This window comes from Nansenia antarctica, assembly GCF_963989245.1.
Source record: "Nansenia antarctica genome assembly, chromosome: 16".
Taxonomy (NCBI): Eukaryota; Metazoa; Chordata; class Actinopteri; order Argentiniformes; family Microstomatidae; genus Nansenia; species Nansenia antarctica.
In genome coordinates, this window is record NC_137686.1 from 22,237,398 (window position 1) to 22,263,361 (window position 25,964).

Consider the following 25,964-nt stretch of genomic DNA (forward strand, 5'->3'; position numbering starts at 1 on the left):
CGCGCTTCAATTTTCAAAACCTTCCGCTTCCATGATCTCGCGAGACAGAACCGGAGTTTGTTCGAATGTTTCACCAACTGCCGTTTGCGCCAGACAGACTCCAGGGTATTCGCGAGTAGCTAGCTACATCTCACACGCGGTTATCTTATCACTAAACTATATTGATTACAATTAGCGAACAAAGTTCAGACGATGGCGACCTGTTCCCCAGACCCACCACCTCCTCCGGGTGAAGATGAAGATGTTCATGTAGAAACGACACCGAGAGACGGCGACTCCAGCGAGGCGTCGACCCTCCTGAAGGCCCCGGCGTCCAACAGGCCTGATCTGACCGGCGACGAACCTTATTCTGTCATCACTCCTCTTATTCTGTCATCACTCCCCAATCCCGACGGCGAAGAAGAGGAAGAAGATGATGATGATGATGGTGATGAAGTAGAGGTGGCTCACATGTTGCCCCAGATCTTCATCTCCGACCGGGCGCACACGTACGACGAGCGGGTCGCCCTGTTCTGTGATCAGATGATCGCCAAGCAGCGTTCGGTGAGTCAGCCACCTTAGCTAGCTAGCATGGCTCTAACTTTTGATAGAAGTAAAAACAATTTAACACATCGTGACGTTAGAATGATAAGGTTCTATCTCCGTTTAGAATGATAAGGTTCTATCTCCGTTTAGAATGATAAGGTTCTATCTCCGTTTAGAATGATAAGGTTCTATCTCCGTTTAGAATGATAAGGTTCTATCTCCGTTTAGAATGAGAAGGTTCTATCTCCGTTTAGAATGATAAGGTTCTATCTCCGTTTAGAATGATAAGGTTCTATCTCCGTTTAGATTAGAATTATAAGGTTCTATCTCCGTTTAGGGCAGTTCAGAGATATTGAGCGTCAAAGTTTTTTCATTCCATTATGTTCTGTGAGATGGAACCTTTGTATTTGATGAATTACTAACTCAAAAATGTCAACATTTTAAAAAATAACACCACACAGGCATTAATAAACACCTAATGGGTCAGATTATGTAAAAAAACTCAATTTTGACAAAAATGGAGATAGAGCCTTATCATTCTAACGTCACGATGTGTCACTGCTAATGGACTTTTAGGCAGAAGAGGCGGATGCAGCGGTCACCGTGTACATCGTTGACAAACTGGCCAGACAACGGTCTTGGACCGCGGTGTGGAAAGCTGCCCCCGACCTCCTGCTTGATACTGCTGATGATATTGCTGTTGTTGATCTTGTCAACTGCAAAATTGTTGAGGAAGTGCCTTTCATCGGTGTGCTCGTCGAGGTATCAAGTGTTGTATTTACTTTTACTGAATCAAATTGAATAGCGGTGTGTGTGGCTGTTACTGTTAGTGTACAAAGTCAGAGATAGATGACATTTGCTGCTCGCAAGTTCGTTGCAACCTTAACTGTGCTTAGTGTCAGCAAACACTTTCTTTGACAGGGGCTCCCTCTAGCGTTTGAAACAAAATACACAGTAGGCCACATTCAACTATCAACCTCCAGTTGCAGTTCATGGTTGTTTGAAATATTAAGAACAACAAACACTTTATTTCATTATCTCCTCTAATTTGCGTTATTATTATTATTATAATTTTGTATGTCTAGGTCAACTGTTTACCATGTGAAGACAAAATGGTCCCTCTTCGAGTGTCAGTCTCTGTGGCGGAACCATTCTCCTGCCAAATCGCCAACCTGCCAAGAGAGCGGGTTGAAGAGGTCCTGAAGGAGCAAGATTACTTTGTGCCAATCTGGGATGTCTATCCTGTACAAGGGTTGGGCCCTGCTGTGGATAGCATTGCAGAGTGCCTGGAACATGCAAGGTAAATACTAGGGGGCGGCAGTGGCTCAGGAGGTAGAGCCGGCGTCTAAGGTTGGCAGTTCGGCGGTTCAAACCATGGCTGGTTATGTGTCAAGGTGTCCTTGAGCAAGGGTCGCCAGGGTCGCCATCTATGGCCGCATAAAATAACAAATTCCAACAATTGACTGACAACTTGATTGCATGGCAATAAAACGTTTTTTTTTTTTTTTTACTTTGTATTATTATTACTATTGAGGATATCTGAACATTGAAACCCCAAGGTTTGCCAGAAACAGATAAGCCTGGTCTTTGACTACATACAAATCTAAATAGAAAACCTAAATTGGAGGTTGCATTTTAGTCTAGATTTAGGCTTACGGCTTTAGTTTAGGCTTAATCTGTGTCTAGGTCCTCTGCAGCTCATCCAGAATGCTGCCTCCAGTCTGGTGTTCAATCTCCCCAAATTCTCCCATGTATTTGTCGCTTTGGACAAAGGTGTCTGCTACATGCCAACAATGTAAATGTAATGCAGTGTAGGTCAGCTTTTGACACCTGAGATCTTGTGCACAGAATTCTTGCAGGTTAGAGTACAGCCTGTATGAATCTCTCTGCTGCAGGTTTTTCTACGATTTCCTGTGGAGAGACTGGGACGATGAGGAGGAGTGTGAGGAGTACGCTGGGCTCATTGAGAAACGCCTTCAGCTTTGAGTAATAACCATGTTTACTATGCATGCAATTGGAAATATGACTCTGTCTGTGTTTCTTTGACATACCTTGATTACATAATCATCATTGATAATTGGTTGTGATTATTTCTCAGTTTGGTATTTCACTTTGTGGTAAAATTATTATTATCTTCACAAAATATAATGTTAAAGTGACATTGACACCATTGGCGGTATTCTGATTAATACACAACATCGTCTGTATATATTAGTTCATAATTAGTGTATAATTCGTTCATTGATGTTCGTGCTGAATCAAAGAATAAAGACCACTTCAGGGCAGGACACTTCATGCTCTGTTCCAGCTACTACGACATCCAGGATGGAACCATCCCTGGTCCGCTCAGCGAGCGCTACTGGAAGACCCTGAAGGAGTACCGCAGGAAGCGCCAGGAGCTGCCCAAGTTCCAGCTCCACGGGGAGGCCCTGTCATGGGAGGCTGTGGAGTGCTGGAAGAAGTTCTACGAGTTGTCCATGATCCGTAACCTCCTGAAGATCTGGGAGGAGCTGCGCCTTCGGTACCGACACGCCCTGTACCGATACCAGTACCCACACTGGTCACACCATAGCCCTGGGTCACATACATATACATATTTTAACTATACATATTGTATTATTCATAACCTAACCTATATATATATGTGTGTGTGTGTGTGTATAAGGGTGGGATGGCATGGGACATTCTACTGCCAGATATCCAAGCGCAGAAAGGGCCAGAGAGGATCAGGGAAGAGTGTGACACATATCGTGGCCCAGATGATGACAACAGACATGGTGGGTCTGCTTCTCCTCAGTCTGCTGCACACATGTGGAACATGAGTGGTGACAACTTAGTTGTGTAGTAGGAGTCGGAGCTACAGCTGTTTTGCGTTATTTATTGCTGTTTATTACAGAGGTTTGATCAGATCACAGCTTTGCTGTTACACCATATAGCGTCTAGGGCAGGGGTCGGCAACCCTAAATATTGAAAGAGCCATATTGGACCAAAGAAACAAAAAACTAATCTGTCTGGAGCCGCAAAAAATGAAAAGCCTTATATAAGCCTTATAATGAAGGCAACACATGCTGTAAGTGTCTATATAAGCTATATTAGCCTACTATCAAAATTACTAAGTAGGCTACAAATACATAAGCCTTAGCACATATGCATACAACCGAATGCAAACGTATTGTGCTTTACAAAAGTTAAACACTAGGATAGCGTAAAGGGGGTCTGGGGGGTTCCCCCCCAAATTTTTTTTAACAGAGTAGATGCAATTTCGTGTATTCTGGTGCCTTTTAACAGGTGGGTTGATACTTTTATCTGGCTATACTAGCATGAGAAAAAATATGGATAAATTAGTAATTTCATCCGGAGGAAGTGAGCAAACCAAGAGATCAGCCAAAAAATAGACAAATCTACAGACTGTAGACTACAGTACCAAATGAAAACTAGCCTCCCTCGTCCTCTTTTCACTATTTACTATCTAAACCCTCTCAGACCCACAGGAGCGCCGGCGCTCCCAAATATCATACCTTCTTTAGAAGTTCATAATTCGGAAACGGTTTGAGCTAAAGACAAGCCGATTTTTGCATTTAAAAGTAGGCAAATAGCGCTCCCTGGGAAGCTCCCGTTCATCGATGTGCGTCGCCGATGTCCGTCTATAAATCTAGCCACAAAGTTGTAGACAATGTGGATAGTTTCTTTCTTTGCCTGCCGCAGTACTTCGTCAATCCCTGTGGATATAGGTCTACTCTTGAAAAAAAAACGTCACATCCAGTCTCGTGTTGGGTCCAGTCAAAATGTATAATACTAGTCATGTGCCAACATATCCGAATCCTATTGGCCCACGTACAACATTACAGCGTAAGCAGGGAGTTGTAGTTCAAGGAGAGAGACCGCGGCAACGTAAAAAATAAATAATCGTTGTTAATTTCCATATAATTTGTGGTCAAAGCCACAGGGAGCCACTGAAGATGGGCAAAAGAGCCGCATGCGGCTCCGGAGCCGCGGGTTGCCGACCCCTGGTCTAGGGGCTATGGGGAGTAACAATATGATAAACCAGGGGACAAGAACCAGAGGCAATGGGAGAATATAAATAAATATAAATGAACCGTTTATTCCACCGTGACCCACACAGATCAAGAACTTCTCGTCAGACACTCTGATCCTGCAGCACAGCAACCTGTCAGCAGCTCTGGACTCCTGCTTCTCCGGTGACACGGTGGTGGTGTTCCCAGGAGAGTACGAGGCCGACGCTCTGGCGTCCCTCACTGATGACATCATCATCAAGGGTGAAATACCTCCTTCTTCCAATAATACCAAGTCTGAATGTATTGTGATGAACCGACGCGAAAGAAAATGTTCGATGGACAATAAAGCTCTTGGGATGTCAATGTGGGATATAGATATCGGTGTACTGAAAGGGAAGGTAAGAGTTTTGAAACCCCCCCCCCCCGCAGGAGAAGGAGAGAGGCACGAGGTGGTGTTCTACTCCAGACCGGCCCAGGACAACTTCGTGGCGTCCAAATCGTCCGAGGTGACGCTGATGAACCTGACGCTGGTGCAGCGCAGGAACTGCAACGGCGTGGTGGTGGTGGAGTCAGGACAGACCACCCTGGAGAACTGCACCCTGAAGTGTGACGGCACGGGGGTGTGTGTCCTGCCCGGAGCCTCGCTGGTCATGAGGAACTGTGAGATCTTTGGCGCTCAGGTACAGACGCTGCTCTCTCCCTCCGCCAGGGTCGTCATTGTAATGCGTGGAATGGAATGACGTGTGTGTGTGTGTGTGTGTGTGTGTGTGTGTTTGATGCCATTCCTCATTCTGTTCCATGCATCATCAATGAGACCGTCCTCCAATTTCTACCTCTGCTGGTCAAACCTGGGCAGGCAAGGTTAGGTCCAGGCTAGACCTGACCTGTTGGTGGTGGTGTTGATGGTGTTGGTGGTGTTCTCAGGGAGCAGGGGTGGAGCTGCACCCCGGCAGCACTGCAGAGCTGCATGGGAACGAGATCCACCACTGCGGCCAGCAGGCCGCTAAGGACTCCAAAGACTCCCGGGGAGGAATCTTCCTCAAGGTGACTGGAATAACGGAAGGCTTTTCATAACTGTCTGGAACACGACTCCTCATGTCCTCTCCTGTCCTGCACTCACTTAGTCCTCAAAAAGCATCAGAGGAGAATATGTAACATGTGACGGCAGCTGGTGAAAGGGGGAACAAGTCGGCAACCAATCAAAATGTTCTGACTTTTATTCAGAAAAACCTAAATACATTTCAACGTTGTTGAAAACCAATGACACGCTCGCTAGTCAAGCCAAAATATTGCAATGCAATGGATTCAGTGAGTAATCCCTACTACTACCTATATGTGTAGAGTAGTGGGGATTACTCACCGAATCCATTGCATTGCAGTATTTTGGCTTGACGAGCGAGTGTGTCATTGATTTTCAACAATGTTGAAATTCATAAAAAAAATGTACAGCATAAAACATTTGGTCGGTTGCCGACTTCACCAGCCGCTGTCACATATGAGGAACCTAGATCTTCACCAGCGTGTCCTCAGTAAGACATGAGTGGAGTACAAAGAGGACCTGAGGAGTCGTGTTCTTAAAAGTCAATAGAATCGATCCTATTTCAGTCGATGATCAATAACGTCCTGTTCTGACGGACCTCCTCCCCGCGACCCCAGGTCCTCCCTCAGCCCCAGCTGAAGCTGTGCAACAACCACATCCACGACAACAGCGGCTACGGGGTGACCCTCCTGGTCCCGGACAGCCTGTACAAGGCCAGCCAGGAGGAGCTGGGCCAGACGGCCGGCGGGGACCAGAGAGAGGGGGAGTCGGACCACCTCTCCAAGACCCTGCAGAAGCTCGGCCTGGAGGTCCACGCCAACAAGCTGGACGCCAACACCTTGGGAGATGTCGGCCTACAGCGGACTCGAGAACTGCTGTGCTAACTGTTACTTACTTACTTACGCCTATCGCTCCTTTTGGAGGAGCATAGGCCGTCGACAACAGTTCGCCAGGGTCCTCTGTCCTGTGCTTTGCTTTCCAGCTGTTTCCATGTTAGTCCACTCTGTGTGATGTCTGTCTCCAAGTCCCTGCGCCAGGTGTTCTTGGGCCGGCCTCTCTTCCTTTTGCCTTGGGGGTTCCATCTAAGGGCCTGTCTGGTGGTGCTGGTGTTTGGTTTGCGTAGTGTGTGGCCGATCCATCCCCACCTTCTTCTCTTGATTTGTTCTTCCACTGGTTGTTCGCCCGTTCTCTGCCAGAGATCGTTGTTACTGATGGTATCTGGCCAGTGGATGTTCAGGATCCGCCTCAGGCATCTGTTGATGAATGACTGCACTCTAGTCATTGTGATCTTGGTTGTCCTCCACGTCTCTGATCCGTATAGGAGTACTGGCTTGATGTTGGATTTGAAGAGTCTGATCTTTGTCCGCTGACTGATTACCTTGGAGCTCCAGATGTTCTTTAGTTGGATGTATGAGGCCCTTGCCTTGCTGATTCTTGCTCTGACATCTGCCTCCGTGCCACCCTTCTTGTCTATGATGCTACCTAGGTAGGTGAAGGATTCTACTTCCTCGAGTGCTGTTCCCTCCAGGTTTACTGGGTCTTCGTTGTTTGTGTTGATCTTTAGTATTTTGGTCTTTGCTTGGTGGATGTTGAGGCCTAGTTGTGTTGAGGTGTCTGCCAGTATGTTCGTCTTCTCCTGCATCTGTTGTCGACTGTGGGATAGTAGGGCTAACTGTGCATTGTAAAAATAAAATAATACTGTTAAAATTCCTCGTGGCTCTTTCATTGTGCACACCAAACATCATTAACAGACAACAGGTAGTGGTTGGAAAAAACAAGTTTTAATCAACAGAATCTTCTAATGGCAGCAGACCTGGTCTTTGAGTTAGTACCTCACTCTGGCCAGGCCCACAAGATGACATGAAATCAAATTTAACATAATATACAAAAAGACATCTAGTCTCGACTCTAAAAAGTCTAGAGAATATAGTTCATGACAATATTTTGGGATTTTAATAAATGTCTTGATGCTCAATATGTTCTGACATGGTACAGTATAAATGTCCTCATCTACGGGACAATAAAGTTATGAACATTTTGAATAGGAAGTAAATAAAACTTCCCTACATGACTGAAATGTCCTAATAACCAACACAGAAGAATCAGTTAATGTGACGCCTTACAAACAGGACATGAGACCTACTTCGACTAACACCCACCCCTCACCCTCACCACCCGCCCCTGTTGCCTCCTCTGTAACCACCACCACCACCACCTCCACCTCCACCGTATCCTCCTCCTCCTCTGTATCCTCCTCCTCCACCATAACCTCCTCCTCCTCTGTATCCTCCTCCCCCACCGTAACCACCTCCACCCCTGTATCCTCCACCTCCCCTGTACCCGCCTCCTCCACCCTGGTAACCTCCTCCCCGACCTCTGTACCCACCACCACCGCCGCCGCCGCCGTCAAACCTCGCCATCTTAGGAGGCCGTGGGCCATCTCCAAACCTGGAGGGAGGGAGGGAGACAGATAGAGAAGGACAGACAGAGAAATACAGAGACATAGAGTAAAGGAGAGAGACAGAGAGAAATCGGTTATTTCCTGTACTCATAACAGACACATACTACACTACTGAACATGACATCACTTAACTCCAGACAAGACATTCCCGCCCCCCTGTTCTAGGCTGGTTTTAGAGCCAATGTTGATCATCTACAGAAGACGCTGCTAATCCATTATTATTGCCATTTCATACACTATGTCTGGCTGGCCTGCGGGGGTTTATCAGACTATAGCCCTGCCTCAGAAACAACCGTAAGCTCCTCACCGATACCTCAGATCAGAATCACAATCGCTTTTGTTCCATCCCAGTGTACAAGTACACAAGAGTAACATTCTTTGGCTTTGCTTCCTCAACATTATATTGCAGCAGATCACAATAATAAAGTACAGTAATAATAAGTGATATAGTAAGTACTAATAAAGTAATAAAGTGATAGTAGTACCAGTCGTACTACAGTGGATTCATCAGGGCAAAATACAATACAATACAATGCAAGTAGTCCGAATATATGTATTATTGTAGTGTGCGTGGGGTTGGTTTGGGGGGGGGTAGTCTTTTGGGTTTTTTACCAGTGTATTTCTCCAGCAACCTACCTACCGATCTTAATGCCTACAGATCTACACTGGGTTGTTTCAACACAGGGCCTATCATAACTGCCGATTCCCAGAGAGCTGAGAAGGAACTCTACTCCGACCACGTGTGGTGGTCATCTGGTCGTACCGTGCGTTGTTGGCCATGAGGTTCAGCCCTGCGGCCGAGGGCTTGGAGATCTGCCGTGTGAGGTTGAGCAGGCGCTCGTTGGTGGGGTCCAGCTGCCTGATGTACTCAGGGTCTTTGCTGACCTCCACCACCAGGGCCTCCATGCCGGCCCGCAGCGCCGCGATGCCCCCAGACACCCCGTGGGGAACCTGCAGCTTGATCCTGGGAGGAGGAAGCTTATTATTGGATTTGATTGATCCTTTATCTGTACAGGAAGATCTGACTGAGACCTGAGTCTGTTTTACAGAAGAGTCCTGTAAGACCTGTTACAAGTACATGGCATGACAGGGAATACCATCAAATAAACATCCTGACAGACATAAATATTAGTAAGAGATAAATATCATTGTAAAAATGTTGTTATCATAAATGGTCTAAGACTGTCCATGCTTGACCGTGAGGATATTCATGTTTGATCAGAAAAGCCGCCCCCCCCCCCCACACACACACACACACACACTCCAATGAACAACCCCCCCCCCCCCCCCCCATAACTATACATATCCTATTTTGTCTACAATATCAAGTTTTGCACTGTCACAATTTGCACTTCTGGTTAGATGCTAAACTGCCTTTTGTTGTCTGGTACTTGTACTCTGCAATGACAATAAAGTTTAATCTAATCTAATCTAATGTATGTCAAATATTGGCAGGGTAAAAAACGATCCATTCCAGGATTGCACCAGTTAAAAAGCCACTGACCAGTCATCCAGCTCGGTGACGTCTCCGGTGGAGGTGATCTTCTTGGAGGTGAACAGGATGAGCTGCAGCGGGCTGACCAGCGTCATCCCATTGGCTGAGATCGCTCGAGTACGGATCTAATTGGACAACAATTAGACCCGAGAAATTAGACCAGTGATGACACGTTGATGCCGCTCAGGGCGCCAATTACTGTGTATATTTCAACGACAACACAACATGTGTCTCCATGACACACTGGATGTTAAACATGAGAAATGTAGTCAACGTCATAGTTGAAAGCTCTAAGAGAGAACATAAAGGTCCTAAATGCTATTGCGTGCCGGTTCAAATGCTGTAAATCCTGTGTTGTTGATGCAGGTGAGTTTATATTGTCATTGAGCTGTTTTGCGTGCTGCTGTAAATCCTGTTGAGATGCAGGTGAATGTAGGCAATGCCATACAGGCTGTTGCACTACGCTATGTGTAGTTAGATAACAATACATTTGACATTTTTGACCAGCTATTTGATAGTATAGTATGTGATATTCTGACGTGTAGCAAGAATATTATGTATAAATGATGAGACACACACTGGATATCAATTAGACTCTTTAGTTAGTAGACGTGCTCGCATTACAGCATATGCATTGACTGACTCCAGACTGCGCATGACCGGATCTTGACTGTGTATCTAGTCTACCACCAGGTGGCAGTAGGTGGTCTAAACATTACATCACTCCTTTTTTTTATAAATGATTAAGTGCATAACATTTAGCACATACACTGGTTCCTGAACTAAAACATGGCTCTCAACAAAGTAGCAAATCAAAATACATTCTTTGTGCTATTTTAATCAGTCTATTGTTCTCAGATTTATATAGATGTATAACATTCAAACAGTCCATTAACTTGGAACATTGCTAACTCAGAAGAACATGTTAACAGTCCTTTGGTACTCCTGCTCTTCAATCGAAGTCACGCAGGTATGCGGGAGGTTGTCTGTTCTCCCTAACTGGATACCTCGGCGGAGGTGCGGGTGGAGGCGTAGCTGGGCCTACTTCCTCACTGACCTCTGAACTTAAGTCCATTAGAGTGTCTGGGTTGTCTCGGACAATCTTCTTAAAGAATGAACTGTTCCTAGTGGTGGTGTAACCACTTCTTCCAGCTGTTATCATGGAACCTTTGACATTGATGACTGTGAGCGGCTCTGCGTTGTAAGGCGTAGTAAGCTTGTTCTGTTTTGGTTGACGACACAGGACGGTGTCTCCTGGCTTGATGTTAGAAGGCGTAGCGTGTCGTCGAGCATCTGAAAGAGCTTTCATCTTTGCCCAAAAAGTTACACTGCAATACTATATTTGCAGAAACCTTACTGGTACTGTTCACTCTTAAGACTGTGTTCACTTTTCATTACACCGAGGGCTGTTGTGTCTCCCCAGTTACTGTTTCTAATCACAACGGAATGTTTTCAGCATTGTTTACCCTGAATGGTGGGCCAGCCAACATGCAACCATGGATTGCTTTCTACAAAATGTAAACATCTTTTCATCTTTTTTCCACTTTTATATGAATGATGTTTAGTTTCACAAGCATTATACACATATGTATAATAGTATATTATACTTTTACATACATGTCCATTATTTCCTTTTGAGCTTCTTATTCCAGTTCTCAAGCTGCTGTGTTCTCTCCTTCACTAACTGCCACACTGCAATGGAAGCACCTAGACAGGATGAAGGTGAACACAGTTAGTTGTTTTCTTCTGAGCAGGACAGTAAGTTGAAGAGGCAATATTCAGTACAGATATTCAGTACAGTTGCAATGTTGTGTGCTTAATAGCGGGCGTTCATAAATGGCAAGTACAGTTTGATGTTATTCATCTCTCTGACACAAGCCATCGTTCCTCCACACACTTACCACAGTGCATTTCTGCAGTAGAATGTTTGCAGCTTAGATTACCGGTACCCTCCTGTTTCTCAATGTTCACTTTTGGCCAAGGTACAATAATGTGACAGAAGTTGGTGAAAGCGGCAACAAGTCTGCAACCAATCCAAATGTTCTGCCTTTTATTCAGAAAAACTTAAATAAATGTCAACGTTGTTGAAAATCAATGACACACTCGCTAGTCAAGCCAAAACATTGCAATGCAATGGATTCGGGGAGTAATTCCCACTACTCTACACTAACAAGGGTAGTGGAGATTACTCACCGAATCCATTGCATTGCAATATTTTGCCTTGACAAGCGAGTGTGATTGATTTCCAACAACATTGACATTTATTTACATTTTTCTGAATAAAAGTCAGAACATTTGGTCGGTTGCTGACTTGTTCCCATGTCATCAGCTGCTGTCACACGTATTTTGCAGAATGTTGCACTGTCAAATGTCACATTGCACAGTGGAGGAGTGTGTGCCGAAATAATGGTGATGGTCATAGCACTGATGGACATCAAACATTAGCACTGTACCCATTTATACACATCCACTTCATTACAGATTGTTTGTCATTTAATTTTGTTCAGCCTATGAGTAGTAAAGCAATGACTTAGCTAGCAGGGAAGCGACATCAGAGTACACTTACCAACAGCAAGTATCGGTAAGTAGGTTTTCAGGATGAGGGGGAAGTGAATGTACGTAGACACAGGTAGTGACAGCTGGATTGAGTAGGTTCCCGTGAACTCAAAGTAAGGCAGTGCTTGGTAAATGGTCATGCCTAGAAAAGGCAAAATGGTAAAATTGTTATTTGCAAATACTGTACTGACACAAAACTGCAAGATACTAGACCAGGCACATAAACATCACATCCGTGAGACGGCGTTGATACGCTACTATTGTAGTCAATGTTAACGGCTCCATCGGCCACATGTGTAAAACATAGACGCTGCCTTACAGTTACATTTTTGGCATTTAGCAGACGCCTTATTCCAAAGCGACTTACAATCAATACATTTGACTAAGCAAGTGAATCATCAATCCACCAGTCGTAGCAGGAAGAGTAATCTAGCTCAGGCCAGGGGCCATTGGCAGTCTCAGTGAGTCTTTTTTTTTTGTATATAGATATATATAGATATATATCTATATACTGTATATATATATATATATATATATATATATATATATATATAGAGAGAGAGAGAGACACTGTAGAACAGAGAAACAGTACAAGGGGGGCAGTAGAAGTCATAGCGGACACAGTAAAGGGGAAAAGCGGGTGTCTCAGGAGACGCAGTGCTGGGAGGTAGTGGATGTCTCAGGAGGAGCAGTTAAGAGTCCAAGCTGCCCTATAGCAACCAGCAGCATAAAATTACATTTTACGAGTCTATTAACACTAATAACATATTCACTCTGCTTCATAGTATGAAAATGTAATAGAAACATTGTTAGTAGAAATACAGTCCAACTACTAGTCTATATTGTAAGGTAGAGGATGTTGTAGACAAACGCCCATTAGAAGATATTAGGATGTGACCGTGCACTCAACAGTTCAACATCAAGAAGCCATACATTTGAAGTTCCATGCAGAAACAGACTGGTACAGCCATTTACTCTGTATCCACTAGCACAACTGTTCATGCTTGTGGTGTAGCAGGTCAAATGACTGCATGATGGGACGTCTACGCTTAGCGCAAGCTACATCCTGGTGTAGTAGCTCTGTAACTGTTTCGACTGCTTGACAAACTATTGGAATCACCAAAACACATTCATATATACATACATATTAATATCTACATTTAGCAGACGCCTTTATCCAAAGTGACATTTACACAGACACATACACACTTCCTGTGTATCAGTATCCGTCTCTATGACTATGCCTGCTATGCCAACTCATTTCCTGTGGACTTGAGCTCTAGGTTTCCACACAACATGCAATGCTTGACACATCACCAAATGTAAAAGGAGAACTATTTCTCACCACCTGTAAAAGAATATAAATAAGAGTATAAAATAACTATTTCAGAAGCAGTAGACAACAACCATGCACTAGCGAGCTGTGACATGTTCTACACATGAGACACCTACTGAGTCTGTCAGCCATTTATAGGAATGGCATGTTCAGCCACTGAGTAATGTCTCCCAATTCTTTTTCATAAACAATATCATTGTTTATTTCCTGTAAAATGATGTCTTGAAAAGAGCGGGACAGCCTGTTAAATGTGGTGTGAAATAAACAAATTGTAATAATTGTTCTGAATTAAATAATTCATGTTAAAATATTCGTAGAAATGCATGAAAACACTTGGAATGCAATGGTTACGTAAGTAATCAATCTTATGTAAGTAAGACATCATCAGTTACGTTTTGCCTTAGATACCTCTTAATACCACAATAATAGCGGGACACACTATATGACCAGGGAACATCACACTGAACGCTGTCACAACACCAGCCCCGACCATCATAGAGCAGCATAGAGCAGAGTCATGCAGTCAGGTAGTGTCAAGGATCCCTCGATTAACATCGCAGGGCCACACGTCTTGGAGCATAAACGACATTTTCCTTTCACATGAACTAGCTCAATTACTTTTTCTTAAGGAAATGTATACAAAAGCGACATGGCCCTCCCCTGCAAGATGTGTAACCCTCCCTCTAATTGAAGAACATACTATGCACCCCCTTTGCTCCTTTTTGCTCCATATCGACGCCCCACCAAATTTAGGCTGTTAGCCTACAGTCCACGTTTTTTCCTAATCAAGGGGTGTTAAATATTCTGTGAAAAGGCTTTCAGATTGCACCATTATAACAACTAGAGTAATATCGTACCTTCTGTGATGACTGAGAGTATGTAGATAGGGATAGACAGGGTGTATCGAACCCACATCAGGTTAAATGAATGAGTTCCCATGAGACACAGCAGTCCATGGGGGTACCTGCAAAATGCAGGTGGAGTGAAACATTAGCAGACATCAAATATATTTAAAAGAAAATATTTTTTAAAAGCGACCCGTCATTCATTATGTTGACACTTAAGAGAACAATAAAAATATTTTTTGAAAAGTGTCCCATAAGCTGTGTTGATCAGTGGGGGTCCATCTTAATAGGCTAGGTGCACAATCTCACTACTTCCTGAAAGGCAACTGGTATGAACATATCCTGTCTCACTCTATTGGTTTAATTGATTAATCAGCTGTGCGGTAAACCGTTGGAACACACAGTGCACAGCTTATTAATCAATTAAACCAATAGAGTGAGACAGGATATGTTCATGCCAGTTGCCTTTCAGGAAGTACCGGTAGTGAGATCGTGCACCTAGCCTATTTAATGTTCGGCTGTAGAGCAACAAATTGTGAGAATTGTGCAACCCTAAACATTACAAATAATTATCCAATTAAATGCCTCTCCATAACTGTAATATGGTTCTCACTATCTATGCCCCATAGTTTATTTTGTCTCAAATTTCATTTAAATGAGAACCTAAAATTATGTGTCATTTTTAGGTAAAAAGACAAATGTACTGTACATACCTCAACAAATCTAGAATATTCCACAGGTAAAACTGTCCACACACAATTGGTGTACTTTGTATCTCCTCTTGACCGATTATCACCACAAACAGCAGGAGATTTCTCTCCATAACCTGGAGACGGAAAGGTTGTTATTAACCACACAGGGATGAACTTGCATGCTGTCACCTATCCAATTTGAATTGTAAAGTAAGGGAGGAAGGGCACACATTCAAGTATTTGAATGGATCCCAAACCCAGTCCTTAAGAAACAGAATAACATCAGACATGGCACACACTTGAACAAACCGTAGTAGAAGCCGGCCCTTCTCTATCCCATCAGCGATGTGAAATAGCTCCAACATGGACAGCAGTTGGCAAAGACTCATCACAACCCCCACAGCATAAAAGGTATCGGCCAGGGCATCTGAAAAGTAGTTAAACCACAGTGCTGTGAAAAAGTAAGTGAACTCCTGCACAGCTAAAAACTTCAATTAGCATTGAAGCCTGAAATTGCATTTAATGAGGATTTCTTTTTCTCCAACAAATTCACACAATCTTCTCCACACAAGGGATCATGTTTTAATTAAACTTACCAAAATAAAAAATAATAACTAAATGACATGCAGTTGTGTATTATTACGTATGTGACCCCCTGACTCAGTATTTGTTAAAGCTCCTTTGTGAGCGATTACAGCTTTGAGCCTTGTACCATGTTTCTACCAAAATTGCACACAAGACAATGTAACATGTTCTTGGTGAACTACCCAAGCTCTATCAAGTTGTTTGAGAATTGTTGATGATGGACAGTACACCTTCAAGTCAGTATGTAAATGTCACACTCAAGCTCATTCACTCTCTTTGTGTTAAGCCATTCCAGCGTTGCTTTGGACTTGCTCTTGTGTCATTTTCCAACTGAAGAGTGGTGGTAAGGTTTCTCTTTAAGTGTTGAGCAGATTCACACACGGTGGGGAAATTAATACTTTTTCACAGAAGTCAAGGGGAAGTGATTGATCAAGGGGGAGTGTTTGATTTGCATGGAATTTGTTGCGGTGATGAAAGATTATATAATGTAAGACACTAAGAAAACAAAACATCAGTCCTATACTTCGTACACTAGCACAGAGAGCGAGAGCAGAAAGTTAAACATCTGACAGCTAGCCTAACTCAACATGACAACAAAGTACAGGAAAATGCAACATCACTGCTCTCAATACACCATTAGTATTTTACACCCCCAAATATTTAATAAATGTAATGTATTACATTTAATAAAACAATATTTAACAAACATTAGCCTTTTCGAGGTGCTAATAAGCACATTTACTTTATTTACATAAGAATAACAAGCTTATCCTGTAATACAGTTTATTTAAATGCTTTTTAAACATTGCTTTTCTACATTGTTTACAATTATACTATTGAACTTGTGGACCACCAGCAATACCTTCATGGACCACCACTGACACACACACTATGAGTTTCTATCTTTAAGTATTAGATGTTCTGTAAAATACTATGCGTTTTTGCCTCTTCAGCATCCTAAAAGACCTATATTCACAAAAATAAAATAAAAATTAAGATACAGAAATGCCTACTCTAAGTGTGTATACCTCAATAAACTACTGCAATGACAACAGTCCAAAAAGGTATAACACGTATCAAAATTAGCTTGAAACATGTAAGAGCCATGGTGGTTAAAAATATTAGTTTTTTTGCTTTCCATAGACCTCAATTTGCACTTTCAAGTTTGAATAGTTTCAATAGAACTTCAACAAAAGTATGACTTTCAAAACGTTTAATACAAGCATGTTAGAGGTAATTGCACATTTGAAAGTTGGACTGGTGTTATTTAAAAGGTGTAGGAGTAGCAGTGGGAACATTTGAAAGAAAGAGAATAATAATCAAATAATCTCAAAAAGTCTTACCTCCACCAAATGTGAGAAACCTGGCTGTCATATTTGCAAATATCCATGTGTGACCACAGAACTGAAGCAGGTTATACAGGAAAAGGTAGGCAAGTCTGATGCTCATCCTATAAAATAAAGAGCACACCAACTTTATTCAAATAAGCAAACATCAAATTGAACTCAATTTAGCTCTGACGCGACACTCGACATTAGTGCCCTTACCTGTTTGGACATGACTTATTCTACCTTTGAACATATCCACGTAGCCTACTCTCCATCATCAGAGATTTTCTCCAGCACCACGAAATATCGATAGGGCTGTTTTAATATCCATGAAGATTAACCGTATACCCATTATTACACAAAGCCACATTTGGATCAGGTTTGGAAACCTCCAAACATGGCCGGATTGCATTTCCGCTACTTCGTAATACAATTATGATGTTTAGCCAATCACGCTCTAGTTTACCTGCGGAGCGGAGCGGACCCCAATTGAAATAAGCCAGTGGCTTTCTTGGGTTTTTATCCTGTTAGTTGACCTTGTATGTAATATGTACTTTCATGTACCTACTTCTGCAAATCTTCTAATAAAGTTTTCAATCAATCAATCAAAAGCGCCATGTTTGGAGTTATGCCCAGTAACGACGGGTACACAGTTCATCTAATGGACTGTAATGTCGTGAGCTTAGAATTATAAAGTTCTATCTCCGTTTAGGGTAGTTCAGAGATATTGAGCGTCAAAGTTTTGACATTCCATTATGTTCTGTGAGATGGAACCTTTGTATTTTATGAATTACTAACTCAAAAATGTCAACATTTAAAAAATAACACCACACAGGCATTAATAAACACCTAATGGATCAGATTATGTAAAAAAACTCAATGTTGACAAAAATGGAGATAGAACCTTATAATTCTAACGTCACGATGTGTCGCTTCTAGAAGCAGTGGTAAAACGCTGGGGGCAACTCGAGACATTTAAGCACCAGTTTGCAATTCTTCAACACGTATCATGGACAAACCCCGTTGGAACAAGCATATAGCCTACTGAGAAAAATGTCAACACCCACCCACACAGCCCACTTGATTGATAGCGCCCTTGACTTGTGTTTAAGTGTTCCACTCTGCATTAGGTGTCAGGTCAATAAAGAAAGTAAGTAAGTAGGCTACAAAAAGAATCTGTTTCCACATCAACTCATCATAGCGCTCATAAACTCCATGCAATGTAAGCAGCTGACATCTAGCCTCATATCCGCGTGGTAACAACTGACAGCGTTCAAAATGATAGGCTTGTAAATGTTCCTTACCTCATTTTTTAAAACAACACGGCGAGGGATTAATAATGTTGTTTCCTGACACGTTCTAGTTTGGAAACAGTAGGAAGTAGATTGCCCCCCGTGCAATTATCTGACGTCAGGAAGAGCTCAGATACTTTCCACTTTTTCCCTGCTTTGCTCCCAAAAGAAAATGCTGACTCCTATCGTTCGTTCGTTCAAAAAACCCACTACAGTTAAAGAAGTTGAAATAATTATGCTCTCAAGAATAATTTCCTTATTATATAATATTACAAACTGAAACTGAAAACAACATCATAACATCCTATGAAGTATAAAAACGCACCACAGACTGCAGAGAAGCGTTGATGCTCTCGCTGTCAGTCCATCTCAGCTCCACACCTCTAGCTTGAGCGTCTTTTTTTTCTTCTAGATTTTATTTTATTTTGCCTTTTGTTTATTATTTTGTCCACACTGCTGAATCTGTGTGATTCGTGACCTTTTGCACCATTTAGCACCATTTCAAAAAATATATATATATATTTTAAAAAAAAGTTTTATTTAACCTTCATTTAGACAGAGAGTCCCATTGAGACCAAGTTATCTTTTACAAGGGAGCCGTGCATAGTTTACAAACTATTCCTTTAAAGAAGCCCACCTTAAATCTGAGCTTTTTAAACAAGCTCCTCCGAATGATTACATGACTGGAACTGCTTTACTTGCCAAATGTGTGTCGGAGGTCCAGCAGCACGTGTTCTAGTGTCAGCCAGTAGCCTATGTATGTATGCACTCACTGAGAATCAGAATCAGAATCAGAATCAGAAGACTTTATTGACATGACATGTCAACATGTTAGGAATTTGGTTTGGGACTCACTGCAATGTATGTGGCTTTGGATAAAAGAGTCAGCTAAATGGCATATATTCTCATTATTATTATTATTATTATTATTATTATTTTTATTATTATTATTATTATTATTATTATTATTATTATTATTATGGACGTAGCCGTATTCAGTCTCGCGCTTCAATTTTCAAAACCTTCCGCTTCCATGATCTCGCGAGACAGAACCGGAGTTCGTTCGAATGTTTCACCAACTGCCGTTTAAGCCAGACAGACTCCAGGGTATTCGCGAGTAGCTAGCTACATCTCACACGGTTATCTTATCACTAAACTATATAGATTACAATTAGCGAACAAAGTTCAGACGATGGCGACCTGTTCCCCAGACCCACCACCTCCTCCGGGTGAAGATGAAGATGTTCATGTAGAAACGACACCGAGAGACGGCGACTCCAGCGAGGCGTCGACCCTCCAGAAGGCCCAGTCCAACAGGCCTGATCTGACCGGCGACGAACCTTATTCTGTCATCACTCCTCAAGGGAAACTTCTCCCTCCCAATCCCGACGGCGAAGAAGAGGAAGATGATGATGATGATGATGATGATGATGATGGTGATGAAGTAGAGGTGGCTCACATGTTGCCCCAGATCTTCATCTCCCACCAGGCGCACACGTACGACGAGCGGGTCGCCCTGTTCTGTGATCAGATGATCGCCAAGCAGCATTCGGTGAGTCAGCTACCTTAGCTAGCTAGCATGGCTAAACTTTTGATAGAAGTAAAAACAATTTAACACATCGTGACGTTAGAATGATAAGGTTCTATCTCCGTTTAGAATGATAAGGTTCAATCTCCGTTTAGAATGATAAGGTTCTATCTCCGTTTAGAATGATAAGGTTCTATCTCCGTTTAGAATGATAAGGTTCTATCTCCGTTTAGAATGATAAGGTTCTATCTCCGTTTAGAATGATACGGTTCTATATTGAGCGTCAAAGTTTTTTCATTGCATTATGTTCTGTGAGATGGAACCTTTGTATTTTATGAATTACTAACTCAAAAATGTCAACATTTTAAAAATAACACCACACAGGCATTAATAAACACCTAATGGGTCAGATTATGTAAAAAAAACTCAATTTTGACAAAAATGGAGATAGAACCTTATCATTCTAACGTCACGATTTGTCACTGCTAATGGACTTTTAGGCAGAAGAGGCGGATGCAGCGGTCACCGTGTACATCGTTGACAAACTGGCCAGACAACGGTCTTGGACCGCGGTGTGGAAAGCTGCCCCCGACCTCCTGCTTGATACTGCTGATGATATTGCTGTTGTTGATCTTGTCAACTGCAAAATTGTTGAGGAAGTGCCTTTCATCGGTGTGCTCGTCGAGGTATCAAGTGTTGTATTTACTTTTACTGAATCAAATTGAATAGCGGGGTGTGTGGCTGTTACTGTTAGTGTACAAAGTCAGAGATAGATGACATTTGCTGCTCGCAAGTTCGTTGCAACCTTAACTGTGCTTAGTGTCAGCAAACACTTTCTTTGACAGGGGCTCCCTCTAGCGTTTGAAACAAAATACACAGTAGGCCACATTCAACTATCAACCTCCAGTTGCAGTTCATGGTTGTTTGAAATATTGAGAACAACAAACACTTTATTTCATTATCTCCTCTAATTTGCGTTATTATTATTATTATAATTTTGTATGTCTAGGTCAACAGTTTACCATGTGAAGACAAAATGGTCCCTCTTCGAGTGTCAGTCTCTGTGGCGGAACCATTCTCCTCCGATATCGCCAACCTGCCAAGAGAGCGGGTTGAAGAGGTCCTGAAGAAGCAAGATTACTTTGTGCCAATCTGGGATGTCTATCCTGTACAAGGGTTGGGCCCTGCTGTGGATAGCATTGCAGAGTGCCTGGAACATGCAAGGTAAATACTAGGGGGCGGCAGTGGCTCAGGAGGTAGAGCCGGCGTCTAAGGTTGGCAGTTCGGCGGTTCAAACCATGGCTGGTTATGTGTCAAGGTGTCCTTGAGCAAGGGTCGCCAGGGTCGCCATCTATGGCCGCATAAAATAACAAATTCCAACAATTGACTGACAACTTGATTGCATGGCAATAAAACGTTTTTTTTATTTTTTTACTTTGTATTATTATTACTATTGAGGATATCTGAACATTGAAACCCCAAGGTTTGCCAGAAACAGATAAGCCTGGTCTTTGACTACATACAAATCTAAATAGAAAACCTAAATTGGAGGTTGCATTTTAGTCTAGATTTAGGCTTTAGTTTAGGCTTAATCTGTGTCTAGGTCCTCTGCAGCTCATCCAGAATGCTGCCTCCAGTCTGGTGTTCAATCTCCCCAAATTCTCCCATGTATTTGTCGCTTTGGACAAAGGTGTCTGCTACATGCCAACAATGTAAATGTAATGCAGTGTAGGTCAGCTTTTGACACCTGAGATCTTGTGCACAGAATTCTTGCAGGTTAGAGTACAGCCTGTATGAATCTCTCTGCTGCAGGTTTTTCTACGATTTCCTGTGGAGAGACTGGGACGATGAGGAGGAGTGTGAGGAGTACGCTGGGCTCATTGAGAAACGCCTTCAGCTGTGAGTAATAACCATGTTTACTATGCATGCAATTGGAAATATGACTCTGTCTGTGTTTCTTTGACATACCTTGATTACATAATCATCATTGATAATTGGTTGTGATTATTTCTCAGTTTGGTATTTCACTTTGTGGTAAAATTATTATTATCTTCACAAAATATAATGTTAAAGTGACATTGACACCATTGGCGGTATTCTGATTAATACACAACATCGTCTGTATATATTAGTTCATAATTAGTGTTTAATTCGTTCATTGATGTTCGTGCTGAATCAAAGAATAAAGACCACTTCAGGGCAGGACACTTCATGCTCTGTTCCAGCTACTACGACATCCAGGATGGAACCATCCCTGGTCCGCTCAGCGAGCGCTACTGGAAGACCCTGAAGGAGTACCGCAGGAAGCGCCAGGAGCTGCCCAAGTTCCAGCTCCACGGGGAGGCCCTGTCATGGGAGGCTGTGGAGTGCTGGAAGAAGTTCTATGAGTTGTCCATGATCCGTAACCTCCTGAAGATCTGGGAGGAGCTGCGCCTTCGGTACCGACACGCCCTGTACCGATACCAGTACCCACACTGGTCACACCATAGCCCTGGGTCACATACATATACATATTTTAACTATACATATTTTATTATTCATAACCTAACCTATATATGTGTGTGTGTGTGTGTATAAGGGTGGGATGGCATGGGACTTTCTACTGCCAGATATCCAAGCGCAGAAAGGGCCAGAGAGGATCAGGGAAGAGTGTGACACATATCGTGGCCCAGATGATGACGACAGACATGGTGGGTCTGCTTCTCCTCAGTCTGCTGCACACATGTGGAACATGAGTGGTGACAACTTAGTTGTGTAGTAGGAGTCGGAGCTACAGCTGTTATGCGTTATTTATTGCTGTTTATTACAGAGGTTTGATCAGATCACAGCTTTGCTGTTACACCATATAGCGTCTAGGGCAGGGGTCGGCAACCCTAAATGTTGAAAGAGCCATATTGGACCAAAGAAACAAAAAACTAATCTGTCTGGAGCCGCAAAAAATGAAAAGCCTTATATAAGCCTTATAATGAAGGCAACACATGCTGTAAGTGTCTATATAAGCTATATTAGCCTACTATCAAAATTACTAAGTAGGCTACAAATACATAAGCCTTAGCACATATGCATACAACCGAATGCAAACGTATTGTGCTTTACAAAAGTTAAACACTAGGATAGCGTAAAGGGGGTCTGGGGGGTTCCCCCCCAAAACATTTTTAACAGAGTAGATGCAATTTCGTGTATTCTGGTGCCTTTTAACAGGTGGGTTGATACTTTTATCTGGCTATACTAGCATGAGAAAAAATATGGATACATTTGTAATTTCATCCGGAGGAAGTGAGCAAACCAAGAGATCAGCCAAAAAATAGACAAATCTACAGACTGTAGACTACAGTACCAAATGAAAACTAGCCTCCCTCGTCCTCTTTTCACTATTTACTATCTAAACCCTCTCAGACCCACAGGAGCGCCGGCGCTCCCAAATATCATACCTTCTTTAGAAGTTCATAATTCGGAAACGGTTTGAGCTAAAGACAAGCCGATTTTAGCATGTAAAAGTAGGCAAATAGCGCTCCCTGGGAAGCTCCCGTTCATCGATGTGCGTCGCCGATGTCCGTCTATAATTCTAGCCACAAAGTTGTAGACAATGTGGATAGTTTCTTTCTTTGCCTGCCACAGTACTTCGTCAATCCCTGTGGATATAGGTCTACTCTTGAAAAAAAAATGTCACATCCAGTCTCGTGTTGGGTCCAGTCAAAATGTATAATACTAGTCATGTGCCAACATATCCGAATCCTATTGGCCCACGTACAACATTACAGCGTAAGCAGGGAGTTGTAGTTCAAGGAGAGAGACCGCGGCAACGTAAAAAATAAATAATCGTTGTTAATTTCCATATAATTTGTGGTCAAAGCCACAGGGAGCCACTGAAGATGGGCAAAAGAGCCGCATGCGGGTTGGTCTAGGGGCTATAGGGAGTAACAATATGATAAACCAGGGGACAAGAACCAGAGACAATGGGAGAATATAAATAAATATAAATGAACCGTTTATTCCACCGTGACCCACACAGATCAAGAACTTCTCGTCAGACACTCTGATCCTGCAGCACAGCAACCTGTCAGCAGCTCTGGACTCCTGCTTCTCCGGTGACACGGTGGTGGTGTTCCCAGGAGAGTACGAGGCCGACGCTCTGGCGTCCCTCACTGATGACATCATCATCAAGGGTGAAATACCTCCTTCTTCCAATAATACCAAGTCTGAATGTATTGTGATGAACCGACGCGAAAGAAAATGTTCGATGGACAATAAAGCTCTTGGGATGTCAATGTGGGATATAGATATCGGTGTACTGAAAGGGAAGGTAAGAGTTTTGAAACCCCCCCCGCAGGAGAAGGAGAGAGGCACGAGGTGGTGGTCTACTCCAGACCGGCCCACAACAACTTCGTGGCGTCCAAATCGTCCGAGGTGACGCTGATGAACCTGACGCTGGTGCAGCGCGGGACCTTCAACGGCGTGGTGGTGGTGGAGTCAGGACAGACCACCCTGGAGAACTGCACCCTGAAGTGTGACGGCACGGGGGTGTGTGTCCTGCCCGGAGCCTCGCTGGTCATGAGGAACTGTGAGATCTTTGGCGCTCAGGTACAGACGCTGCTCTCTCCCTCCGCCAGGGTCGTCATTGTAATGCGTGGAATGGAATGACGTGTGTGTGTGTGTGTGTGTGTGTTTGATGCCATTCCTCATTCTGTTCCATGCATCATCAATGAGACCGTCCTCCAATTTCTACCTCTGCTGGTCAAACCTGGGCAGGCAAGGTTAGGCCCAGGCTAGACCTGACCTGTTGGTGGTGGTGTTGATGGTGTTGGTGGTGTTCTCAGGGAGCAGGGGTGGAGCTGCACCCCGGCAGCACTGCAGAGCTGCATGGGAACGAGATCCACCACTGCGGCCAGCAGGCCGCTAAGGACTCCAAAGACTCCCGGGGAGGAATCTTCCTCAAGGTGACTGGAATAACGGAAGGCTTTTCATAACTGTCTGGAACACGACTCCTCATGTCCTCTCCTGTCCTGCACTCACTTAGTCCTCAAAAAGCATCAGAGGAGAATATGTAACATGTGACGGCAGCTGGTGAAAGGGGGAACAAGTCGGCAACCAATCAAAATGTTCTGACTTTTATTCAGAAAAACCTAAATACATTTCAACGTTGTTGAAAACCAATGACACGCTCGCTAGTCAAGCCAAAATATTGCAATGCAATGGATTCAGTGAGTAATCCCTACTACTACCTATATGTGTAGAGTAGTGGGGATTACTCACCGAATCCATTGCATTGCAGTATTTTGGCTTGACGAGCGAGTGTGTCATTGATTTTCAACAATGTTGAAATTCATAAACAAATGTTCAGCATAAAACATTTGGTCGGTTGCCGACTTCACCAGCCGCTGTCACATATGAGGAACCTAGATCTTCACCAGCGTGTCCTCAGTAAGACATGAGTGGAGTACAAAGAGGACCTGAGGAGTCGTGTTCTTAAAAGTCAATAAAATCGATCCTATGTCAGTCGATGATCAATAACGTCCTGTTCTGACGGACCTCCTCCCCGCGACCCCAGGTCCTCCCTCAGCCCCAGCTGAAGCTGTGCAACAACCACATCCACGACAACAGCGGCTACGGGGTGACCCTCCTGGTCCCGGACAGCCTGTACAAGGAGCTGGGCCAGACGGCCGGCGGGGACCAGAGAGAGCGGGAGTCGGACTACCTCTCCAAGACCCTGCAGAAGCTCGGCCTGGAGGTCCACGCCAACAAGCTGGACGCCAACACCTTGGGAGATGTCAGCCTACAGCGGTACTTGACTCGAGAACTGCTGTGCTAACTGTTACTTACTTACTTACGCCTATCGCTCCTTTTGGAGGAGCATAGGCCGTCGACAACAGTTCGCCAGGGTCCTCTGTCCTGTGCTTTGCTTTCCAGCTGTTTCCATGTTAGTCCACTCTGTGTGATGTCTGTCTCCAAGTCCCTGCGCCAGGTGTTCTTGGGCCGGCCTCTCTTCCTTTTGCCTTGGGGGTTCCATCTAAGGGCCTGTCTGGTGGTGCTGGTGTTTGGTTTGCGTAGTGTGTGGCCGATCCATCCCCACCTTCTTCTCTTGATTTGTTCTTCCACTGGTTGTTCGCCCGTTCTCTGCCAGAGATCGTTGTTACTGATGGTATCTGGCCAGTGGATGTTCAGGATCCGCCTCAGGCATCTGTTGATGAATGACTGCACTCTAGTCATTGTGATCTTGGTTGTCCTCCACGTCTCTGATCCGTATAGGAGTACTGGCTTGATGTTGG

General features: G+C 43.5%; 3 protein-coding genes across 3 annotated transcripts; 2 read left to right on the forward strand and 1 right to left on the reverse strand.

Annotated features, from left to right (window-relative positions):
- Nucleotides 1–192: 192 nt before the first annotated feature.
- LOC308172130 (testicular spindle-associated protein SHCBP1L-like) lies at nt 193–6,464 on the forward strand (the record flags this gene model as incomplete). The annotated part of the gene is made up of 10 exons (XM_080547040.1): nt 193–543; nt 1,102–1,287; nt 1,611–1,825; nt 2,421–2,507; nt 2,834–3,046; nt 3,191–3,302; nt 4,649–4,802; nt 4,971–5,221; nt 5,466–5,585; nt 6,198–6,464. The coding sequence occupies 10 exons, from the start codon at nt 193–195 to the stop codon at nt 6,462–6,464; spliced, it is 1,956 nt and encodes a 651-aa protein (XP_080403166.1).
- A 4,696-nt stretch (nt 6,465–11,160) lies between these two features.
- On the reverse strand, nt 11,161–16,999 carry LOC308172131 (very-long-chain (3R)-3-hydroxyacyl-CoA dehydratase-like; the record flags this gene model as incomplete). The annotated part of the gene is made up of 6 exons (XM_080547041.1): nt 11,161–11,243; nt 12,103–12,234; nt 14,286–14,392; nt 14,987–15,099; nt 15,265–15,392; nt 16,894–16,999. The coding sequence occupies 6 exons, from the start codon at nt 16,997–16,999 to the stop codon at nt 11,161–11,163; spliced, it is 669 nt and encodes a 222-aa protein (XP_080403167.1).
- Nucleotides 17,000–19,362: 2,363 nt separating this feature from the next.
- LOC308172132 (testicular spindle-associated protein SHCBP1L-like) lies at nt 19,363–25,507 on the forward strand (the record flags this gene model as incomplete). Its single annotated transcript, XM_080547042.1, has 10 exons — nt 19,363–19,722; nt 20,199–20,384; nt 20,708–20,922; nt 21,511–21,597; nt 21,924–22,136; nt 22,277–22,388; nt 23,711–23,864; nt 24,029–24,279; nt 24,516–24,635; nt 25,247–25,507. The coding sequence occupies 10 exons, from the start codon at nt 19,363–19,365 to the stop codon at nt 25,505–25,507; spliced, it is 1,959 nt and encodes a 652-aa protein (XP_080403168.1).
- Between the last annotated feature and the right edge of the window lie 457 nt (nt 25,508–25,964).